At 37.2% G+C, this 20,935-nt stretch overlaps 2 protein-coding genes across 4 annotated transcripts; both read right to left on the minus strand.

Annotated features, from left to right (window-relative positions):
* Positions 1 to 778: 778 nt before the first annotated feature.
* LOC126583224 (probable LRR receptor-like serine/threonine-protein kinase At1g07650) lies at positions 779 to 8,020 on the minus strand. Of its 3 annotated transcripts, XM_050247546.1 has the most exons (24): positions 7,741 to 8,020; positions 7,194 to 7,374; positions 6,476 to 6,547; positions 6,332 to 6,400; positions 6,175 to 6,246; positions 5,863 to 5,934; positions 5,690 to 5,761; positions 5,422 to 5,493; positions 5,266 to 5,337; positions 5,112 to 5,183; positions 4,955 to 5,026; positions 4,777 to 4,848; positions 4,609 to 4,674; positions 4,459 to 4,524; positions 4,327 to 4,365; positions 4,134 to 4,189; positions 3,625 to 4,010; positions 3,343 to 3,538; positions 2,850 to 2,999; positions 2,583 to 2,701; positions 2,287 to 2,497; positions 1,944 to 2,184; positions 1,637 to 1,787; positions 779 to 1,455 (listed from the first exon to the last, which is right to left on the minus strand). In XM_050247546.1, exons 1-24 carry the CDS (start codon positions 7,862 to 7,864, stop codon positions 1,066 to 1,068), a joined length of 3,093 nt encoding a protein of 1,030 aa, XP_050103503.1. In that variant the 5' UTR covers positions 7,865 to 8,020; the 3' UTR covers positions 779 to 1,065. The 3 variants fall into 3 exon arrangements, with proteins under 3 accessions (XP_050103503.1, XP_050103506.1, XP_050103505.1); XM_050247549.1 differs by lacking the exon at positions 7,194 to 7,374 and having other exon boundaries at positions 7,741 to 8,015; XM_050247548.1 differs by lacking the exons at positions 7,194 to 7,374; positions 7,741 to 8,020 and adding an exon at positions 6,885 to 7,176.
* A 5,521-nt stretch (positions 8,021 to 13,541) lies between these two features.
* Positions 13,542 to 18,252, minus strand: LOC126583223 (DNA-directed RNA polymerase III subunit 1-like). Its single transcript, XM_050247545.1, has 2 exons — positions 18,156 to 18,252; positions 13,542 to 17,926 (listed from the first exon to the last, which is right to left on the minus strand). The coding sequence occupies exon 2, from the start codon at positions 17,889 to 17,891 to the stop codon at positions 13,698 to 13,700; it is 4,194 nt and encodes a 1,397-aa protein (XP_050103502.1). The 5' UTR covers positions 17,892 to 17,926; positions 18,156 to 18,252; the 3' UTR covers positions 13,542 to 13,697.
* Between the last annotated feature and the right edge of the window lie 2,683 nt (positions 18,253 to 20,935).

Consider the following 20,935-nt stretch of genomic DNA (forward strand, 5'->3'; position numbering starts at 1 on the left):
TTGAAAAATAACTTAAATGCTTCTTGAAAGAAGTGCACATCTAGAGCTTCTTCCAAAAAGTATTTTTAAGTGCTTTTAGAACTTATAATCAATTATCACCAACAGCATTTTCAGTGATTTTAAAAGCATTTCCAAACGACTTCTTTATTAGCAAAGGAAATTTTGCTAACAACCTTCTCACTTAGCTTTTTATTCTAATATTCTCAATTCTATTCCACTAGCACATAAAATCAAAATTTTAATTACTTTTTAGTTGACAAACTAAAATTTTAATTACACTAATAAAGGAAAAAATAATAATGGGATTCTAATATAATTAAAATTATGGTTTCGAGTGCTAGTTGAGTACAATCGCAAAAGGAAAAGTGAGAAGGTAAACCAGAATGTGGATAAGGTGTGCTATGTAGGTCTCGAGAAAAAATTGAGCGTAAAAATTATTTAAGGGGGCCTCTAGAAAGTAGAGACATACTTATGTTTGGAACGTTACTGTATTAGTACCTTAACTTAATAACTTATTGCTAGGTATTTTTATTTTATCACGTGACATTGAATTATTTACTAAAGGAACTACCATAGTTGCTCTCCAAGTCCAAGTGTAAATAAGTTTCTCCTTATTGTCACCAGAAAATGAACAAAATAATTCCTTATGAGTTATGACCATGATTGCTTTGCTTATAATGAAAGATGTTAACCAAGTGATGATGGAAATGATAAATCATGATATTTTCTTGGTGTAACACATTATCATGTCTAGACAGCTAACAATTTAAATAGGTACTTCCACAGAAATTGACGAATGTTTATTTGTATCTGCAATTTACGTTAACAAGTTGACAACATAACATATCACACGTCATATTAAAAAAAAACACCGGTTTCCGGCACGCTTGTAGTGAATGCTTCCATGTGTAACGGAGCAGTAAGAACTTCAAAGTTGGAAGTAAAATCACCAGAAAATATGGAATATGCAGCCTTATATTTGGACTGTAAATACATATTTTGCATCTTATATTTAATTATAATTAGCCACTTTTAACTACTAATCCTTTACATTCTGATACTGTTTTACTCATCAGATTTAACCGAAGTCAATGATCCAACTCTCAGGAGATCAGCATTCTCTTCTGTTTCAATGTACGAACCGGAAGTATCAGTTTTCGGACCGTTGGTTGACATGCTCTGAGTACAACTTGGATGTTGCCAGAAGTGATTTCTGATGGCCCTGAACTTGGAATTGATGGCTGAAAACCCGGGATCCGAAAGCAGGTCTTGAACCGCCGTTCGTCCTTCAAGCATGCTCACTACTTGGGTCATTGTAGGCCTAAGGGTGGGAGATGCATTGGTGCACAAGAGAGCAACATTTAGCACCAACATGGTCTCTTCTGATGAGTACTCTGAACCCAAGGCTGGATCAACCAACTCCAATAGACTCCCTCTCTCTTGCAGCACATAGGCCTGAAGAAAAAGCAAAAATTTAAGATGGAGGAAGCGTAATCGCATGGTGAAACCAGCGAAAATTGAAGAGCTAAACACAGATTACAATCCCTAAGTTTGAAAGGTATGGGGTGCGTGATGCTTGCAGATATCGAAGAGAAGTAAAGGAAGCGAGTGTTTTTGAAGTTTTTAATTTAGTTACCCAGTCAAGAAGGTAGACGAATTCCTCCTTTGGCCTGTAGTTTGTGTTGCTCTTTCCACTAACGATTTCAAGTGCAACAACTCCAAAGCTATAAACATCTGCCTTGTCAGTCAAGTAACCACGCATTGCATACTCAGGAGCCATATAGCCACTGCAAAGTGGAAGGCCAAAACAAATTACCAAAAAAAGTATAGTTTCAATCTTGCAACGAGAAATTGCACAATAACATATAAGTTCATATTCCAACTTAATTTATTAAGAGAAAAAAAGGTGGCTGTGTAGGATGTTTATGCTGCAGGAAACTTACATGGTTCCAGCAACCCGCGTGCTGATGTGGGTTTTGTCGTCTTCATTAAGCTTTGCCAAGCCAAAATCTGAAATTTTAGCATTGAAGTCCTTATCAAGCAACACATTGCTTGTCTTGATATCACGATGCACGATTCTTAGTCTTGATTCTTCGTGGAGATAGGCCAAGCCTCTAGCAATACCTATGCAAATCTTCTTCCTTGTAGGCCAGTCGAGTTTCAGTCTGCAAGTCGGGTCGCTTCCTGTATTGATCAGAATTATAGTCAATCTCTTTCATACTTTCAGTCCAAACTGCCTTCTGTTTAAATATGTGAATCCTGAATATTTTAAGTTCCTATTCTCACCGAAAAGAGCACGCGACACACAGTTATTTTCCATGTACTCGTAAATTAACAGCATCTGGTTCCCTTCAACACAGCACCCATAAAGCTTCACAAGGTTTGGATGTTGCAGGGCAGAAATCATGCCGATTTCATTCACAAATTCACGGTTTCCTTGCTTTGATTTTGAGGACAGCTGCTTCACCGCAATTACTGTGCCGTCTGATAATTCACCCTATTCAGAAAGCAGATTCCCAGTCCTAGAACAGTTAGAATAAACCAGGAAAAAGAGAGACGAATACAAAGAAACCAAAAGTTACCTTGTAGACCACACCAAAGCCGCCCTCCCCAAGTTTGTTTGCTGCGTCAAAGTTTTTTGTTGCAGCCTTTATCTGTCTTAAAGTATATAGTCCTGTTTGAAGATCTAAATCTTTGAATTCTGCTTGGTCAAGAGAAGATATTGTTACTTCTAATTTTCTAAAATAGATACAACGGTAAAACTGTACACCGGCATTCTTTCATAAGTTGAAAAAAGAAAACTATGTAGTTCTGGAGAATATAGAGAGACAATAAATTAGAAACCACACCTTTATCTGCAGCGATCTTTCCTCCCAAACAGCCCTTTTTCCTCATGATGCCTAAGACCAGAAGCAGAAGAAGTACTAGTGCTCCAGCCACTCCCCCAACTACTTTAACGAGACGATTCTTGTGGCCATCAACTGAAGGAGGTTTAAAATCTGCAACAAATTTACATTGATTTATGTCACATATCCCGTTAGAAATTTAATCAGGATTTTGTTATAGAAAAACTTAAACCACAACAGATACAACTTCACATTTTAACAATGTGATCGAAATGCAATCAATAAAAGCTTTATCAGTTAGTTAATTAAAAACTGCTTGAGTTCCCTTGAGCATACTTAAATATAGTTAGTCTCCAGTTTAACAGATCGTGTGGATTTCTCAATAGTAGTTGGTCAGAACCAGACGTAACCCCGCAGTCGAAGTGAGTAAGTTTCTAATGCTTAGGCCATTTAATTAGGACAAATGCAAGGTTAGTGTGCATTTTAAACAACTTACTAGGATCTACTGATATAGCCGATATGAGAGGACCATAAAATCCTCTGTCTGGGATGCCCGTCGTCCCTTTTCCAGCCCAGTAAAAATGGATCTTTAATGTATGACTCGAAACAACTGAAGTGAACGCTTTAACAATCGGCTTGCCAACATCCCCAGCTTCACTTGCTATATCGAAATCTTTCAGGACCAGCTTATCCTGCATGCAAAATATACTGCAGAATAAGTACTTATTAGTAATAGTTAACATTGCTTTTCATTGTTTATATGGTGCGGATTATTTACCTGGATGTAGACATCAAATACACGCTTGCCAAGGCTGTAAAATGTTCTGTCATTAGTAAAAACAATCTCAGCAAAGTGGAGTCGCACGGTGTAGTTTCCATTTATGAGACAGAGACCATAGTATGTGAGCGAGATGGGAGATGCGCGCGCTGTCATGTACAGTTCTGAATCAAGCGCAGAGACATTTTTTGAAAGTGCAGATGTATTGGTCTCAATGTAGGTATCTGAATCAGCATCGTTGTCCATGAAGTTTCCTGTGCTGCTGAAAGCCCAGTTCTCACTCATGTAATACATCGATGCACCCCTTTGTTCTCTATCAGCTTCATACTTCTTGTCACCGATCATTACTTCCTTTCCGCCACAGTTAATATACAGTGAATGTTTACCTGTTTTCCATCAGGAAAAGGCAAAAAAAATTAAGACATGAATTCAAATTGACTTACAATTAGATTAACTAATCAATAAATCATCAAGCCCCAGTTCAAGTTTGAGGCCAATTGAGATCTTACGCTGATCTTTCGAAGGATGACAAGGAAAATTTCTTTTCATGCACGGTTGTATTTTTCTGCGACAGAGAAGAAATGTGAGCTTATATCATGAAGCTAAACGTGATAAGAAGGCTGCAGCCTTAATCATAACCCCGAGGAAGTGACAAATTTCACTTGTAGTTCAAATTCATATCAAACAGACGAGGAATCTTACAATTTATCAGCTGACGAGGAGTAGCTCTCCACTAAGTTGCTGGAATAAAGAACGAAAACATTGTTTCATCAGTCTACAAAAGTAACCGGTTAAGAAATTAAATAGAAGTTGTATGGCGTGTATCAGACTCACACACTTCCCCTAGAGCATTCATTAGGACTTGAACCTTCCCAAGTGAAGTTGTTGTAAGAAACATCCCTGTATACCGAAATTTCAACTGATCAAAACCAAAAATTAATCATCGGAGCCATACTCTTACTGCTGCAGTTTTGTATTACATACACAATATTGTTACTTGACGGGACCCATCCCGGTATGGTTCCAGTGAGCTGGTTTCCTGTCAAATACCTAAAGCAGAACAAATTAAACAATAGTCTCTTATTAACATTAATGAGAATTAGACTCTGTGAATTATCTGAAGATGAAAATGTTATCTAGAAATCCGCTTACATAATGTCAATTTTTTCCAGTCGGACAAAAGATGCAGGTATTTCACCCGTCAACTCATTGAAGCTGAGGTCTCTGCATTGAGGAAATTTTCAGAAAAATGCAGATTAGTTTCTCACCGAAACTTATACAAGTCATGGAAAGTGGGAAACTGAACAAAGCCATTTGTTGAAATACTTACAAGTTTTTCAAGTTTTCCATATCCCCAATGTAATCTGGGATTTCTCCGTGTATCAAGCAATTCCTCAGTATCCTACATTCAAAACATTTGACTACCTATGAGCTTAATTAGCAAGTAATAAAAGGAGATTAAAAAACTGGTTAGGATTCCAACTCACAATGTTTTCAAGGATTCCAAATTACTCAATGGCGGGAAAGGAGAACTGTTTCCTTTTAAGTCGGTTATCCTCCTAAAAAATAATCAAGGTACAACTATAGCTTCACATTCTCGTTTGACAGGAGAAAAAGATAGGATGATGTAGAATTACATACAGATCAGTTAAACTTGTTAAGGCAGATATGGTAGAAGGTATAGGCCCCTCAAGAGAGCTACCCTCGATAAGCCTGTAACATAAGAGTAGAAAATTTTAAAATCAGCAAAAGATTATACTGTGATTGCAGCAATAAAACTACAAGCGCAAAGCTTACAGTTTTGAAACCCGCGTCCAATTTCCAATGAAGTCAGGTATCTTTCCAGAGAAATTATTGTCATTTATCCTCCTACAAGTACCAAGGACACCAAATTTCAAAAGATATTACAACACAGACTATCGATACATACAATATAAAAGTAAAATTTGTTACACTAGGTCGTCAGTTGGTTCACTATATTATGCAATTACGAAGTTGGTGGTTATTTAGTTAGGTTGGAAAATCTACAGATTAGGAAGAACCGAAGAAAGGTAAGCTTGCTTACATATCAGACAAGTTCGTCAGCTTTCCTAGTGTCGATGGCAATTTTCCGGTGAAGGCGTTTGAAGACAGAATGCTGAAGGAAAATAGTGAGAATGTCAGTGCTAGTTGAGAATTAAAATGCAAAATCTTGGACAAAATAATTGGCTTCGCAAGAAGAAGGTGATGAGAAATTACAGCTTTTCTAGTTTGATCAACTTTCCAATTTCCCACGGAATGGGTCCTGAGAAATGGTTTCCTTCAATGCTCCTGCAAATGGTATAAATTCATACAGAACCATTGGTATTTAAGACATTGTATAGAGCATCAAAGTCTAACTGAGTTCGACTACTATCAGGAACGGATTTTCTCTAGATTCACCAGCCACGTATTTTCAACTTTCTGTTGATATAAACACAACGAATTTTCCATTTTACATTCGTATAAATACGTTCGAGGACAAAAATCCATACTCATCAATATGTGAATTAAGGAAATAATTCAACATACAAGTTTCTGAGGGTGGTGATATTGGTAAGAACTTTTGGAAATGGTCCTGACAATCTGTTTCCCATAAAAGACCTGCATATCCAATAGAAAACTTAGGCACTTGACCAATTGCAATTTGATTAGATAACTAGTAACTGATGAGAGATCTGGTGCTTACAGCGTGTGCAACCGCATGGTAGCCCATTGGGAAGGTATAGTACCATTGAGGACATTTCGACTCAAGTCTCTGTAAAAGAAACAGGATGAAGACAGACGAACAATGTTTAGTGCAGAACAGATGCAAAGCCAATACTATGCTTACAATTCTTCTAGGTAAGGAAGCTTCGAAAACTCTGGTGGCACGGTCCCTGAAAAATTCTGGGACTTTAGAAATCTGCAATATATCACTGGAGGAATCAGAAGAGCTCTCTACTAAAATCATGCCTTAAGAAATATACATAAAATAAAATGCAGAATTGCACAATCTATACGCTGAGTTCCTCATGCAATACTTTTTTTGTGTCATTCACATGATCATTGACTTCTGAAAAAAAAAATCTCACAGCATAAATGATAAAACATACATGAAAACCGGAACCCTAAACCCTAATAAGCAAGAAGTTAGCCAATTCACACGAAAACCCGAAACCCTATTTAGCAAGAATGTAGCCAAGTGACACTGATAAGTAAAAACATGGTAGCAGCATGTCAGAAGATTAGCTGCAACTTACCTCATTGGAATTAACACTAGTGTAATTTTCTTTTTTCTTACGAGATTAAAGAACTAACAAACTAGTGACTCCCACCAACAACATTATTCTAGTTGCAGTTCATGACCATGCATTAAGGCTTCACGTATAATTAGTTACTGATCGGCTTATGACATGTTTACTAATCCGTAATTTCGATAATTTGAGGAACTGTATTTAGGATGCTTGTGTAGTAATGCTTCGGCTCCGGTCAAGGTAAACAGAACAGCAATCGGAGTACAGTGTGAAGTCAACGTTTACAGGTCAAGGGGGAGAGAGAGAGAGATGTACATTCTGATGACGTGGCAAGAGGAATTGTGGTTGAAGGTGCAATCACATATGACAGCACTGTCAAAGCCCTTCTTCCCCGTACTAATCGGGACCGTCCAATTCCCTTCTTCCGTACATGGATCTTTTCCAAAATCCCAGTCTTTCTTCCCCAACTTTTTCCCTATCTCTTTCAATACATTCACTGCAGCAAAAGCAAATCAACAGATATCTAGCACATCATTTTACATTAATGTTACAATCTTTCGTAATTAAAAATCATTTGAGAAAAAATATAATTAGTTAATCTTCCAAATCTCTCTCTATAACGAATTTAATTCTTCCCCAAAAGACCAACCAATTAAATTAATGAATGCAATGAAGCAAACTTGAATACTATAAGAACTCAATTTAGCTAAGCTGAGTTGATAGCCAATTTCCTTATTTGGCAGAACAACTCAGATTAGTTGAAACGAACTCAATCCAAATGGTCGTCCGTTATTATTCCTGAGTTTGAATACAGCCTTTATCAAATAAAACAGGATTGCAAAATTGAAGTTTTTAAGGTTACCTTCATGAGTGTGAAGCTTGGCGGTGGTGGCTGACTGACCAAAAGTTGCAAAGAACAAAAATGTAGAGGAACAGATGAGACATGCAAGAAGCAACTTTGGGAATGAAAGCTGATGGCTTTCCATGTTTGGCTCAAACTCTGAGTTGCAGCTCCTGAAGAAGCTCGGAGAAAGGAAGAACTGAGGGAAGGAGGGAGGGAGAGACAGGAACGTGGAGAGTGGAAGAGGAGATTGGACAGAGGTAAGAGAGAGAGTGTGTGGGACTATGGATTAAAGTGCATTATGTTAATCAACAATAATATTAAAGTGGTTTGATATGTGACCATTTGTCCTTTTCATACAAGTATATCTTTCCGTGTGGAAATTGTGGACTTTTGTATTACCAGAAAGGTATTTTTCTTTTTTTTTCATCTTTTTATTTTTTAAGCATGTGAAAATAAAAAAGTATGAGTGAGATGGGAAACCATGTTTGGAATTTGGATAGAAGGAAACACATAATTAACCTAATAATTAAGTTATTCAGTGCTCTTCTGTTTCTTTTTCAATTGGTAAATGGTGACTTTACAAGCCATGCTTTGCCGTTTATCTCATGTTTGGTGCATGCCTAGAATTATATCAGATTGGAAAACTCATTAAATTTTAATTACATTCTTAAGGAAAGAAATGAAGGTTGAATTTCAAATTTTCCCCGTTGAACGAATTACATGGGTTAGTCATGAATGAAGTTTATTTCGTCAAATTCTCATGTAATGGTTGCAATAGTGAGGATAGTTTTCCTTTTAGACTAATTCATTTTTTATCTTTAACTTGACAAAATTTAAAAATTAGCATCTATATTTTATTTCAGTGTATCTTAAACTTAATGAGTTATCTAATCTAATTTTATCTTTGCCACTAAACGTGGCCTAAAACCATTTTGGCAAACAAAATGGAATTATTCCAGTCAGACCTAGAGTGTTAGACTTAGTTTGTTTGCTTTCGAGAAGAAAACATGGTTGCTCTTTTCGAAAGATATTCATTCATATAATTTGGGAATGTGAATTTTATATACGGCTGATTTGACGAAATTTAATCCATAAAATGACAAAAATCGCTAGCGTAATTGATGAACATCTTGAAAAAGGGAGAGGGTGTCCGCCAAAGGGCCTCTGATGTCTAAGTTAGAAAAGTAGTAGAGTGAAAAGAGAACTTGAGAGAGTTTTGAATAGTAAGTGACGATTACCGTTTCCTCTGATTGACTTGGTTATTTGTAGGAAGAAACCCTAGCAGGCAGTTGGGAGGAGAGGCTGCAAAGCATATTAGGCAATCCTTGATGATGCATGTCAGTCATAACAATTCTGCCAACTAGACGGGACGGAACGGAACAGGACGGGACGGGACAGGACGGAACAGGACGAAACAGATGATGTAAATATTGAAAAAGATAAGGATAAATTTTGTCATAAAATGTTATAAATTTGTGTTCCACGGATGTGGAATGGGTCGTTTCAGGGGGAAGAGGTGGAACGAAAAATCAGCCAAATTTCGTCCCATGGGACAACCCGTTCCACAGTTTTTAGGCGCACCAAACGTGGGACGGAACGGCTCATCCCGTTCTGTCCCGTCCCGTCCCATGTACCAAACGGTACCTTACAGTCCCTGTTGGTTGGAGCCTAGGTGCACCGGACACCCAAGGGAATACTCTGGAAAGTCGGCGTCTTGCCATCATTGGATTGGATATGGCCCGATTGCAGGACAAATTATGGGTAGCTGAATCCATAATGTATCAATTGTGATCGAGAGATCCCATGACTCGTACAATGTGGGTGAGGTCTAGAGAGCCTATGGTCCGTTAATGGCATAAAAGACCAATTATCTTATAGCAGTTTACATTTTATTTCCTTAAGGTAATCATGCGATCTAGTTTATGACGCCAATCGTAAAACTTTCAAATTGAACATATAATTCAACTGTCTTTTTACTATTTGATGTGGTTAATTTATGTCTTTACATTATCACTCTTATATATTGTTTGGTAATTGTTCTTCATTTATATTCATAAATGTTAAAGTTTGAAATGTTTAGACTAAAAATCCATTGTAACAATTGAAAATCATGTTAAGTTTACATCTACCTTTTGTAATAGAATGAGAATGCATATGGTTATTGGTTGAGAGGTTATTGTAGCATTTATTGTGACCGCTTATCCATAACACCACCACCACAAGCGAACTGAGGACCATTACCAAAAGATGGATTTTTTCTCCATATCATTTTCTAATCAGGTGCAGGATCAAGAGTGATGTTTTAGTATATTGAGAAAAAGATTTTTTACATGGTGACGATATAAGTAAAATAACACTTAAAAAGAAAATTTTATTTATGTTATAACATATGATATACTGACTCGTATATTTCAAAAAGAGAAAATCGTGATCCAAGGCATATGAATTTACAAGCTTAAATTTTTTAATTTGCAACATATAATCCGCGGGGCAAAAAAAATTGTATAAATTCTTGTTTCATTTTTTCATTCCTTTTCTAGGTGAAAAGTGTGGCTGATTCAGGTAACATTCTTGTTGATTTGTCCAAAAAGGTAAAAAATAATATATAAAGAATAGTATGTGAATAAATTATAAAAACAAGTCAATGCGTATTAAAATTTATATAGCAATTATATTTATTTTAAGTGCAAAAGATTTTGTGTCGCGTGTGACTTAACTCGGAGGAAGGGAGCAGATTAGCTTGATCTGTCTTTTCGTGTATTATTACAAACATGTGGCTTATATTTAAATTTTTATTATAAAAATCCAATCTTTTCGTATAAATTATGACCTTTCCTGAGTCAAAGTCTCCGATGAACACAGCACATATTCATATATAATATACAATATACAATATTATATATAAATTCTAACGTCAAATCCAAATCGAGCAGAGCAGGACATGAGTGGCCACTTGAGACGACAAAATGTCAAAATCTACATCGTATTAATATTTAAATTCTACGCGTTCGAATCAATCAGGCAGTGCATGGAATGGGATGGGAGCAATTTGCAGAAACACTAGTCGAGTACGTACTAGAGCTGGCGTTGAGAGTGTAAAAAGGGGCAATGGTACAGGGTTTTAAATTTTTGAGGAGCTCAAAATTATGATCTTTCTATATATATATATATATATATATATATATATCACATATGTATGTATTTTATAACAAAAAAAAATTTATTAAAAAGAAAATTATCATCATATTATGATATTATATATATTGATTAAGCAAAGCTTTTACTTAAACATTTCTCTAGCAATAAAAAACTTGTGTATTACTTTATTTAATAATAAAAAATAAACATGTGTATTACAATCTTCCACAAATACAAACTTATTTTCATATCTATGTTGTAGTCGCATTCCATTTTTTTCATAGATGAACCATAAATCATAATTTCATGGCAATTGAAGATTATTTAAATGAGATGTTGATTTCAATTAAGTTTGAATATTTAGTGTTGAATTCTACATGAATATATTGTCCAGAAAAATATTTTTTTTCAAATAAGGAGGGCCTCTTTATTAAGTTCGTACATAGTCCAAAATGTCAGAGACGACCCCTGGTATGTACTATTGTAAAATGTTTATGTATCACCATCCCACGGTGACCGCCCTTGTTCTTCTGTCCTTTAATTTTTTAAATGAGTAATTGAGTCATGCACCAAGACATGCCTATTTAAGTCAATAGGGTACTGCATGTTATTGCCCTCTAAGCTAGGTTAGCTATCACCATTAACCCTAGAAAACAAGCACTCGGATTACGACCCGCAAAGTCTAAAATATAAGGACCCGACTTTCGTATATAAACCATTGTATTTCGTGAAGAATTATGTTAACATCAATCATTTATGTGTAAAAAGTTATACACTGATCATTATATCGCTCACACATGCATGAAATAATTATAACTCTTACTTCTAATAACTTGAGTCACCGGCACGCGCATGTGTTCGACTGACCAATATTGGTACCATCGACATGGGCCACAAGTCCCATTCGAGCATTGTCTGTATGGTATAGACAACGTATTGAAAGCATGCATGCATGATGATAATAAGCATCTCCAATATTGTGACTGACTTGTGAGGGTGCATCGTGACAAAGTAGCCACCGTGTGGGGACCTCAGTGGAGGCGGCTCCTCCTGTGACGGTGCATCGTGACAAAGTAGCCGCCGTGTGGGGACGTCAATGGAGGCGGCTCCTCCTGCTTTGGTTCACAAAGGTTTGTGCAGTATAACTATATACATACAAGTTCAGAACAAAGCCAAGAGTTCATATTAATTGTGATATGACAACACTAGTTGCCAGCTGGATTTGTGATTTGACTACAGAATGTTAAGCTTGACTTCTAGTTATATAATTATATTATATACACATGCGACGACAAACGATATCGAAGAAGAGAATCAAAGATATAGAAACTAAAATACGAGACGAATGCGCTTAACTAATTATGCAACAGTTCTTTACAAGGAGACAAGTCCATGGGTCTATGAAGCTACTTGTCTCTGCGCATCCATATGGTCGGCAAGTTTGTGTGGCAATGAATATGACAAGCTTACTTACACCAAAGAAGTTGAAATCGAGCTGGTATAAATGGATAATACTTGCATTTTTTTTTTTCACAAATAATGTATTTTTGTTATGAAATTTTAATAATCCGAATAGTTCCTCTTAATCTTCCTTCAAAGATCATCCACATAAATATTTATCAAATTGGTTATCGTTTAGTTATTTAAATGTATCAAATAAATCAACATTGTAAGTACTAAGTGACATATTATGATGAACTAGGGATGTAAGGTTGAATAGTATTTTCGATTCCGACAATAGAATTTTTGAATCCGCATATTTTACAAAAACTGTAACGTGAATTGGAATGCATTTAGAGATTTCAAGAACTTCGAATTTCCAATCCTAATATTTTTCTGAAGTGTTGCGAACTTATTATGATAAAAAAACTTCCAAAATATTTTGATTGTTTATAGTTATTTATCAAATTATATATTTTGTAATCAACTTGTAGGTTAATATTAGTTTTGACATTTTGTTCATTATTTTAATATTAAACATTAGTTATATATTAAAAAGAATAAATATACTAGTATACACCAAAATAATTGAATTTATACATAAGCATATACCACTTATTAAGAAAGAACAATGAATTGCATGTATGGAAAAAATTAAAGGATATTCAAAAACTCACTAAATGTACATTATTTCAACATAAAAAAAAAAAGGCTCACTAAATGTATGAATCTCAAATTTTTGTTTCAAAATTTTCGAGATTACTCTAATTCCAATTTTTTTGAATATTCCAAAAATTTGAATTTAAAAATTACAATCTAATTCTGAAAGTTCAGAACGAAAAATATAAACGCTATTTCCAATCTAATACTTCCAAAACACACCCTTATGATGAACCGTTGAAATATATTGCCTTGATTGAATCATATGTGCTTTTGCACTTATATAGTACAATATTACATTAATAACTACATTAATAATTACATTCATAGGACTTGATAATTGATATGTTCAATTCAAGTTCATGTAATAATTACATTCGATGAACTTGACGCTTGCTATGATAATGATACTTTAACAGATACATTTAGATGACTAAATTGAATAATTTTTTGTACTGATGATATTTACGATAACAATATGTTGTAAACAAATTGGTGAATAACTGATAAGCTCATCTCCAAAAGAGAATGCAACAATTAACCGTAATGTGTGTTTCAAAAAACTAAAAGAACGTGAAAACTATAAACAGGAAAACGAATTGGTTACCAAACGAACGTGTAAGCTACCAAAAAAAAAAAAACAGAAAGAAAATTCAAATTACCCAAAAACAGAAATGAGATGTTCTACAAAATCATAAATTCATCATTCTTTCTTCAACTCAAGTGATTGGAACCACCTAGCCTGGCCCATAGTGCAGTTCGACATTTGAATCATGAGCTCCCGAACCAGAAAATCCTCCCTCTCTAATGTTGAACATTCCAGTCCCAACCCGAATTGGCACACCCATAATTATGCACTCACTCACTCCTCTAACCGCGTCAACTCTCCCATTCACACAGCCATTGAACAGATGATCCGCCACCTGCTCGAACGACGCCAATGCAATCACACTCTTCTCCATTTTCTTCGCTCCGAATCGCGTCAGCCCAAGCACTTCCCCCATGTATGTCATCACATCCCCCACGCAGATCATGTGCCGGCAGTCTACGTTCATCCCATGTTGTTTCATCGTGCTCTTTATCTCCTCAATGATGCAGACTCGCGCCGCTTCGATCCCAAGCGTCCTCTGCACTTCCAGAACGTCATTGCTTGTGGTTCTGCATCCGTCTACTCCTTCAGTCCCCAGCACTTCTAGAAGCCCTCTGCCTTCGGCGAACAGCTTGTACTTCTTGTGATTGGTTTTCGCTTCTTTTTCGTTGTTAATCACGACACGCTTGACTGTGTTTATGCCCCTTACTGTGATTGATGGGAGCATGTTCTTCAAGCTGTGAAGGCGAAAATAAAGTTTGTTCCTGTCAGTCTCTGCAGGAAAAACTTCCAATTTTCTGACATCCAAAACCTTAATATTTTCTGACTTCAGTTTGATTCCCCGAATTTGTAAAATCGATTCTTTCACCACATTGGCATCCACGGACAAGTGCGCATCTTGAATCATGGACATATCGAGCGTGATCACTATAGACGCTGATCTTGCAGTCATTACAATCTGTATACTCTCAGCAATCTGCCCGAGACTTGTTCTCTCAATCCGCCCGGCTACCACCCTTGCAGATTTTTCGTTAGTATCACATTCGAGTGCCGTAGTGATGATTGGCGTGTGGATGTTCTTCACCGCATCTAATATTTCCTTGATTCGGGGGACTCCGAGTGTAATGTTCATGCTTGCAACTCCAGCAAAGTGGAAAGTTTTCAGTGTCATCTGCGTCGCAGGCTCGCAAATACTTTGAGCTCCGATTATTCCAATTGCTGTTCCACCTTCAATCTTCTTCGAATGGTAACGTGAAATGCAAGTATCAAGAAAAACCTCCAACTGTCTAGAAGTAACACCCGCGATATTTTGCACAATCTTCTCCTTCCAAGCAGGGATTTGATCATCATCAAACATAAATATCTCATGTTTTTTTCTGAATGATTCTACATACTCATCCAAAAATTCTTCCAAAGAAGTTTTGAAACCGGCAGAGCACCCGGCCTCAGGAGTCATATCTGGTTCAGAAAGCCTTCTTCTCACTATTTCAGACACTTGATCAGGAGACACGTACTCATTTTTGCCGGCAGGACATGTGGCTTTCGCTTTCAGAAACAACCGGGGCAAGTCCAACGGAGCTCCATCTTTTCCTTCCATCACTGCAGGATCCATACCATCATCTCCATAACAGAACTGAAGTATACATCCACTCGCATTTCTCACGGTTTTATCATACTGAACACACAGATCCTCCATAACTTTGGTCAATCTACGACTCAGGTACCCAGTGTCAGCTGTTTTCACAGCTGTATCCACAAGCCCCTCTCGCCCTCCCATTGTATGGAAGAAAAACTCTGTAGGACTCAAGCCGCTGTAAAATGAGCTAGCAACAAACCCTTTAGCGGCAGGGGTTTTTACACCTCTAGGGAAGTGTGGAAGGCTTCGGTCTATGAACCCGTTGGGGGTGCGACAACCACCAACCGATTGCTGGCCAACACAAGCAACCATCTGGCTGATATTGATGGCAGATCCTTTAGAACCACACTGGGACATGATCAAGGGACTATTTCTCCAATGCAGCTTTTGCATACACAACTTTCCGGTTTGATCTCTGATGTTGTTCAATACACTAGTTATCCCGGACTCAAGCGACTGTGCTGCATCAGAACCCGGTATAAGTTGGAGCTGCCCTTCATTGAACAACTTTATCTGGCCATAACATTTTTCATAGCCTTCTTTAATTATCTTCTCTTTCTCTTCGCGCAAATTGCCACTTGGCTGAACATCGCTTATCCCAATTGAGAATCCGTGGTTACCAATCCATTGTGCGCTTAACTTAGCTAAGCGATTCATGCAAGCAGCAGCTGCGTGAGGTTTATAGTCTCTGAGAAGAACAGAGTAAAGTCCATTCTTGTTGCCATTTCCCAATGTAGCCTTCCCAAGTTGCCCGGCTATGAGCACACTGTTACGAAAATAGACAAACCCATCATTTGGGCACATTGCTTCAATTTCTCTCCCATCTTCGGTCTTGGTGCTGGTGTAGGACTTCTCCGTGACAGTTAGATTCAGATAGACTCTCACGTTTGCATTCGGGCGTACGAGAACACTAAACAATTGCTTTCCTGTCCACAGCTCTACTGGCTTAATCACGGCAGGTGTTGGAAGATCAACTGGATCCATGCCACTTCCCATATATGAACACATGAGTGAAAATGATGAACGGTCATAAAATGTGTCCTTCCTCGTTATAAGGAAAGAGGATGTCAGAAAATCTTGAGTTGAAGCAACCAAGATCTCCCCATTTTTGGGTGTGCACAAATTGTTTTCCACCCCTAACAACAAAGCAGCCTCTGCCCGCGCCTCCTCTGTTTGCGGGACATGAATGTTCATCTCATCGCCGTCAAAATCAGCATTATACGGATTGCAAACAGATTCATTAAACCTCAACGTCCTCCAAGGCATAACCTTAGCCCGATGAGACATGAAAGACATCCTATGCAAGCTTGGTTGTCTGTTGAAAAGAAGAATGTCACCGTCTTGTAGATGGCGTCCAACTATGTCACCGTATTGGAGTCCATCAGCCAGATTTTTACTGATCCTCGTAATCGCCAAGGAGAATTCTTCACCATCACGATGTAAGGATCTGGCACCGGGGTACTTATGAGGTCCATTACTCACACACTTCCTCAACTTCTCAATATTATGACATGTAACCCGTTCGGGGTACGTTAAGATTTGAGCCATTTCAATGGGGACTCCAACCTCATTGATTTTCAGATTAGGGTCAGGAGATATAACACTTCTTCCAGTATATTCCACACGTTTCGCAGACAAATTCCCGCGAAAACGCCCTTGCTTCCCCTTGAGCCGCTGCACAAAACCGTTCAACGGATTCCCACCTTGCATTGTGAAAGGCACACGAACCTCACTATTTATGTACTGCGCAACCTCAACCTGAAGTTCATCCCAACTCCGCTTAACCCCGGGGGCATACCCCAGCCTCAAATCAAACAAATCGCGCGTAAGGCGCGCATTCGACTGAATGATCTGCTTCAACCTCACCGTAATGTCATTCTCGTTGCTCACTTCTCCCCCAACCAAAACCGAAGGGCGAATCACAGTAGGCGGCACCAGAATGTTGGTTATCAAGAGATTCTCCGGCCTAGTAGACAAATAAAGCACCTCACAATCCTCATCACTCATCTCTTTCAACAAAGTGAAAACTTTTGCGGGGTCTAACATAGCTTCCACGCTCAACCCCGCTGCGGAGACTTGAGTCTTCGCCATTGTTTTTCTCAACTCATCCATCACATCTTCAAATTTCGAACGGTCGTGAAGAATACCGATCATCCCAACCGCCTTCTTCACCGTCCCGTTCACATACCCGCATTTCCAGCACTCCGCCCGCCGATTACCGGCACACAATGCAGTACATTTCTTCACCACAATTTTCATCAGTTCGATTTTTTTCATAGGATCCTTCAGATTCCTCATCTTCCTCAAATACTCCACCCGCATTTCGTCCTTCAGTAGAAACCCAGAACAATTCTTGCAGATGCACTTCAGGACGTTCACAACCGTGCCCAGATACCCGACGTTGTAGACGGGGAGTGCGAGGGCCAAATACCCAAAATGCCCCGGGCACTCGACGTGGTTCCCGCCACAAGTGGCGCAGATTAACCGCTTGCTCGCCGGGCCGAGCCGCGGGTCCAGTAAGCCGCCTTCGATGGGTTTCCAACCGGAGTTGTAATACGCGCCAATGTAGATTTGAACTTCCGCCAGTTTCATAATCTCCGCCGGGGACATAACGGTAAATTTCAGTTCCTTTACCGTACGGTGCGTATCGGGTTCGATAAAGGGCTGCCTGGTGAAATCTAGGGTTTTGACGTTGGCGGATTTCATCGTGTTGATTGATCGTAACGGCGGAGGGGCGCACTCTGAGAGAAATTACAAAATTGCAGAACGCCATAATTTAAAAATTGTTCAAAAATCGTTAAGAGATTGTTTGATCAGAAAAATTTCACTGGAACAATTAAACCCTAATTTTAACAGAATCATCCCCAATTGATTATTCAATTTTACAGGTAGAATTTAGAAAATTAGAAATTTAGAAATAAAAATCAGAATTTACTGACTGAAATTAAAAAAGTAAACAGACGTACGTACCTGGTTGAAAATTTTGAAAAATAAAGGAGAAGCCGAAGAAAGAGGCGCTGCCAGAGTTCGAACCCGAGACCTCTGAAAACGTTGCTGAGAAACGATATGCCCAACACGCCACTTGCTGTAGTTTTATCTGTTGCGCGTGTCAATTATATTTATTCAATATGAGTATAATGGGCCTAATTGGCTTTTCTGTAATAGTTTGGTTAGTCGCAGCCCATTTCCTCTTTTTTGTTGTTTTTATGGGATTATTTCTTAATATCTTTTTTGAGAGGAGATAATACCTTGGTTAGGTTACTTTTCTGGATTTAGGTTTAATTGTCTAATTAAGACTTATTTTATTTCTTGTTTTTAAGTTAATCTTGTATCTAGTTCATTTATAAATACTTCGTTATAGAGAAAAATTCAAGATTTTGTATTTTTTTCATTCTCCAATAATTTGTTTAACTTTACATGATTAGAAAAGAAAACTACATTCTTGAACGTATATGAAAGTTGATTGGTATGATATTTGTTTGTCAGATATTATAATCTACTTGTATTGTCATCTAGATAATTCAATACGTACTGCCTAACTTACATGAAACATATTTCTTATCATATGGTATCTCTTATCCAATACTGCATTGTCATGTATAAGTTTTCCTCTACATAATAATATATTATGAGACCGAAATGTCACATAACGATGAAACCGTTTCATGTAATATGTTTGCAAGAGTCTATAGGAATTTCGAATAGTGTACAGCAGCTTTTTCCAAGTGTCAAGAACTCGAGGGAGGCACGAGTGGCTGTAGTTCATGCCACGGCGGGCTCCATTGCCATAAGTAGATAGGCGGTTGTGGGACAACTCTCAACACGCTCCTGCACGTGTGACGGATTTTCAAGTCTACACGTGGACAACAACTAGGTGACGTGGAGCGCGTGTGGCCGTTTGGGTTCACACGAGGACAACCCGCTTTGATACCATGATGAAATTGAGATTCCACCATAAAACCAATTGACAATATGAGAAGTAGCCCAAGATCATATAAGCACATAGCAAACCTTGTCCCTTACCGATGTAGGACAACTCTCAACATTAACATCTTATTTGTTATAAATAAATAGAGTAAATTGTCAATTTGCCCCCTAAACTTTCACCTAGCTTTCGATTTCTCCCCTGAACTTTTCGATTGGAAAATTAAAGACTCAAACTAATTTTTTTAGCCAATTTGCCCCCTACCGTTAGTTTTTCAAACATTTCATCCATATTTCTGTTAAGTGAGACCATGTGTACAATATGTGAGGGTAGTTAGTCATTTTACTCTTAAAAATGATTAAAAAACTGAAAATAGATTTTAAAAACAAACTTTCCCTCTATTTTTTGCCTCTAATTCCTATCCTTAATTTTATTTTTCACTCATTCCTATGCATGAGAAATGACATACGATGTTATTGTCTTCAAAAGTATCTAAGTTGGTCTTTTTCTTGAAGCATGTACTACCATTTTTATTTTCTCTAACAAATTAATAATTTGATAAATGCTCATGGTGTTAAATGTGCAAGAATGCAGTTGAAATATCCATCATTTGATTCTAGGTTGAGTTGTGCACTTTCTTCTCTTTTATAGTAATTAATTTATTATTTGAAAACATTGTACTTTGAGGAGGCAAGCAAAGCTTTGTGGAACTGCGTGGGTATGATATACTTTTTTTTTTTTGTGTTGGATACTATTGCTAGAAAATTGGAGGAATAGTTAGGATTAGTGCAGTTAGCCGATCTTTGGAGTTTTGATGCTAGTGATTGGAGTAGTTTTTTTTCTTTGACTTATTGTAGTTTTTACTAGATGATGGACATGTTAACTGCTAGAAACTATTTTTATAACTATTCTAACTCTTCTACTAGTAAAGTCTTAATGTCTCTAAAATGAAGCACAACACGTAACATGCTTATATTAATGCACTGCTTTGGAGACAATAACACCATGATCATTTGTCAAATTATTAATTTGTTAAAGAAAATAAAAATGGCAATACATGCTTAAAGAAAATAAAAATGACAATACATGTTTCAAGAAAAAGACTAACTTAGATACTTTTGAATACCATATGTCATTTATCATGCATAGGATTGAGTGAAAAATAAAATTGAGGATAGGAATTAGAGGGAAAAAATAGAGGGAATGTTTTTTTTTTCTTAAATTTTTTTTTCAGTTTTTTAATTATTTTTAAGAGTGAAATGACTTAACTACCTTCATATGTTGTGAACATGATATAAAGTTTTTCTATCTTGGACAAAATCCCACCTGCATGACATGCAAACAAAAGCTTACCCTACCATATGCTTTTATACATATTTAAGTCCTAATATTTCTCATTCACATAAATAAGCGCTCTATCGCTGAAGTTATACGATTTAAACCACTAAAAGCAAGATCATATCTCACGGTTGTTTCCTTCCAGTATGGAGCCACCAGTGCCACGTGTTGAAGAGAGTTGTCCGACCAGTAATTCGTAAGGAACTTTTTCACAAAAATATGACCTTACATATTTTAGTAGGATTCGATTTCACAATAATTCTATTTAAAGAGTTGCTCGAGTCAATCAATTCTAAAAAAAATTCTCATAGTTTGAGTTTGAGTTGCACCACCTACAGATAAAGCTGTGAAATCTTTTTTTTATTATTATTATTGGAAAAGCTGTGAAATCTTTCATAGCACAACTCTTCATGATACATTCATTTATTAAAAATAATCGTTTTTTTAGGGAAAAAATAAGTTGTCCCAGTAAAAACATGAAGGAAAA

This window comes from Malus sylvestris, chromosome 9, assembly GCF_916048215.2.
Source record: "Malus sylvestris chromosome 9, drMalSylv7.2, whole genome shotgun sequence".
Classification (NCBI taxonomy): Eukaryota; Viridiplantae; Streptophyta; class Magnoliopsida; order Rosales; family Rosaceae; genus Malus; species Malus sylvestris.

Bases quoted from the DNA above. Each gene is read 5' to 3' on its own strand.
- LOC126583224 (XM_050247546.1), bottom strand. From the start codon at position 7,864: ATGGAAAGCCATCAGCTTTCATTCCCAAAGTTGCTTCTTGCATGTCTC. The intron at 4,011-4,133 runs GTAAGATCTCAA...GATGGAAAACAG, and splicing joins TCATCCTTCGAAAGATCAGC to GTAAACATTCACTGTATATT. The intron at 3,539-3,624 runs GTAAATAATCCG...TTTTGCATGCAG, and splicing joins TATTTGATGTCTACATCCAG to GATAAGCTGGTCCTGAAAGA.
- LOC126583223 (XM_050247545.1), bottom strand. From the start codon at position 17,891: ATGAAATCCGCCAACGTCAAAACCCTAGATTTCACCAGGCAGCCCTTT.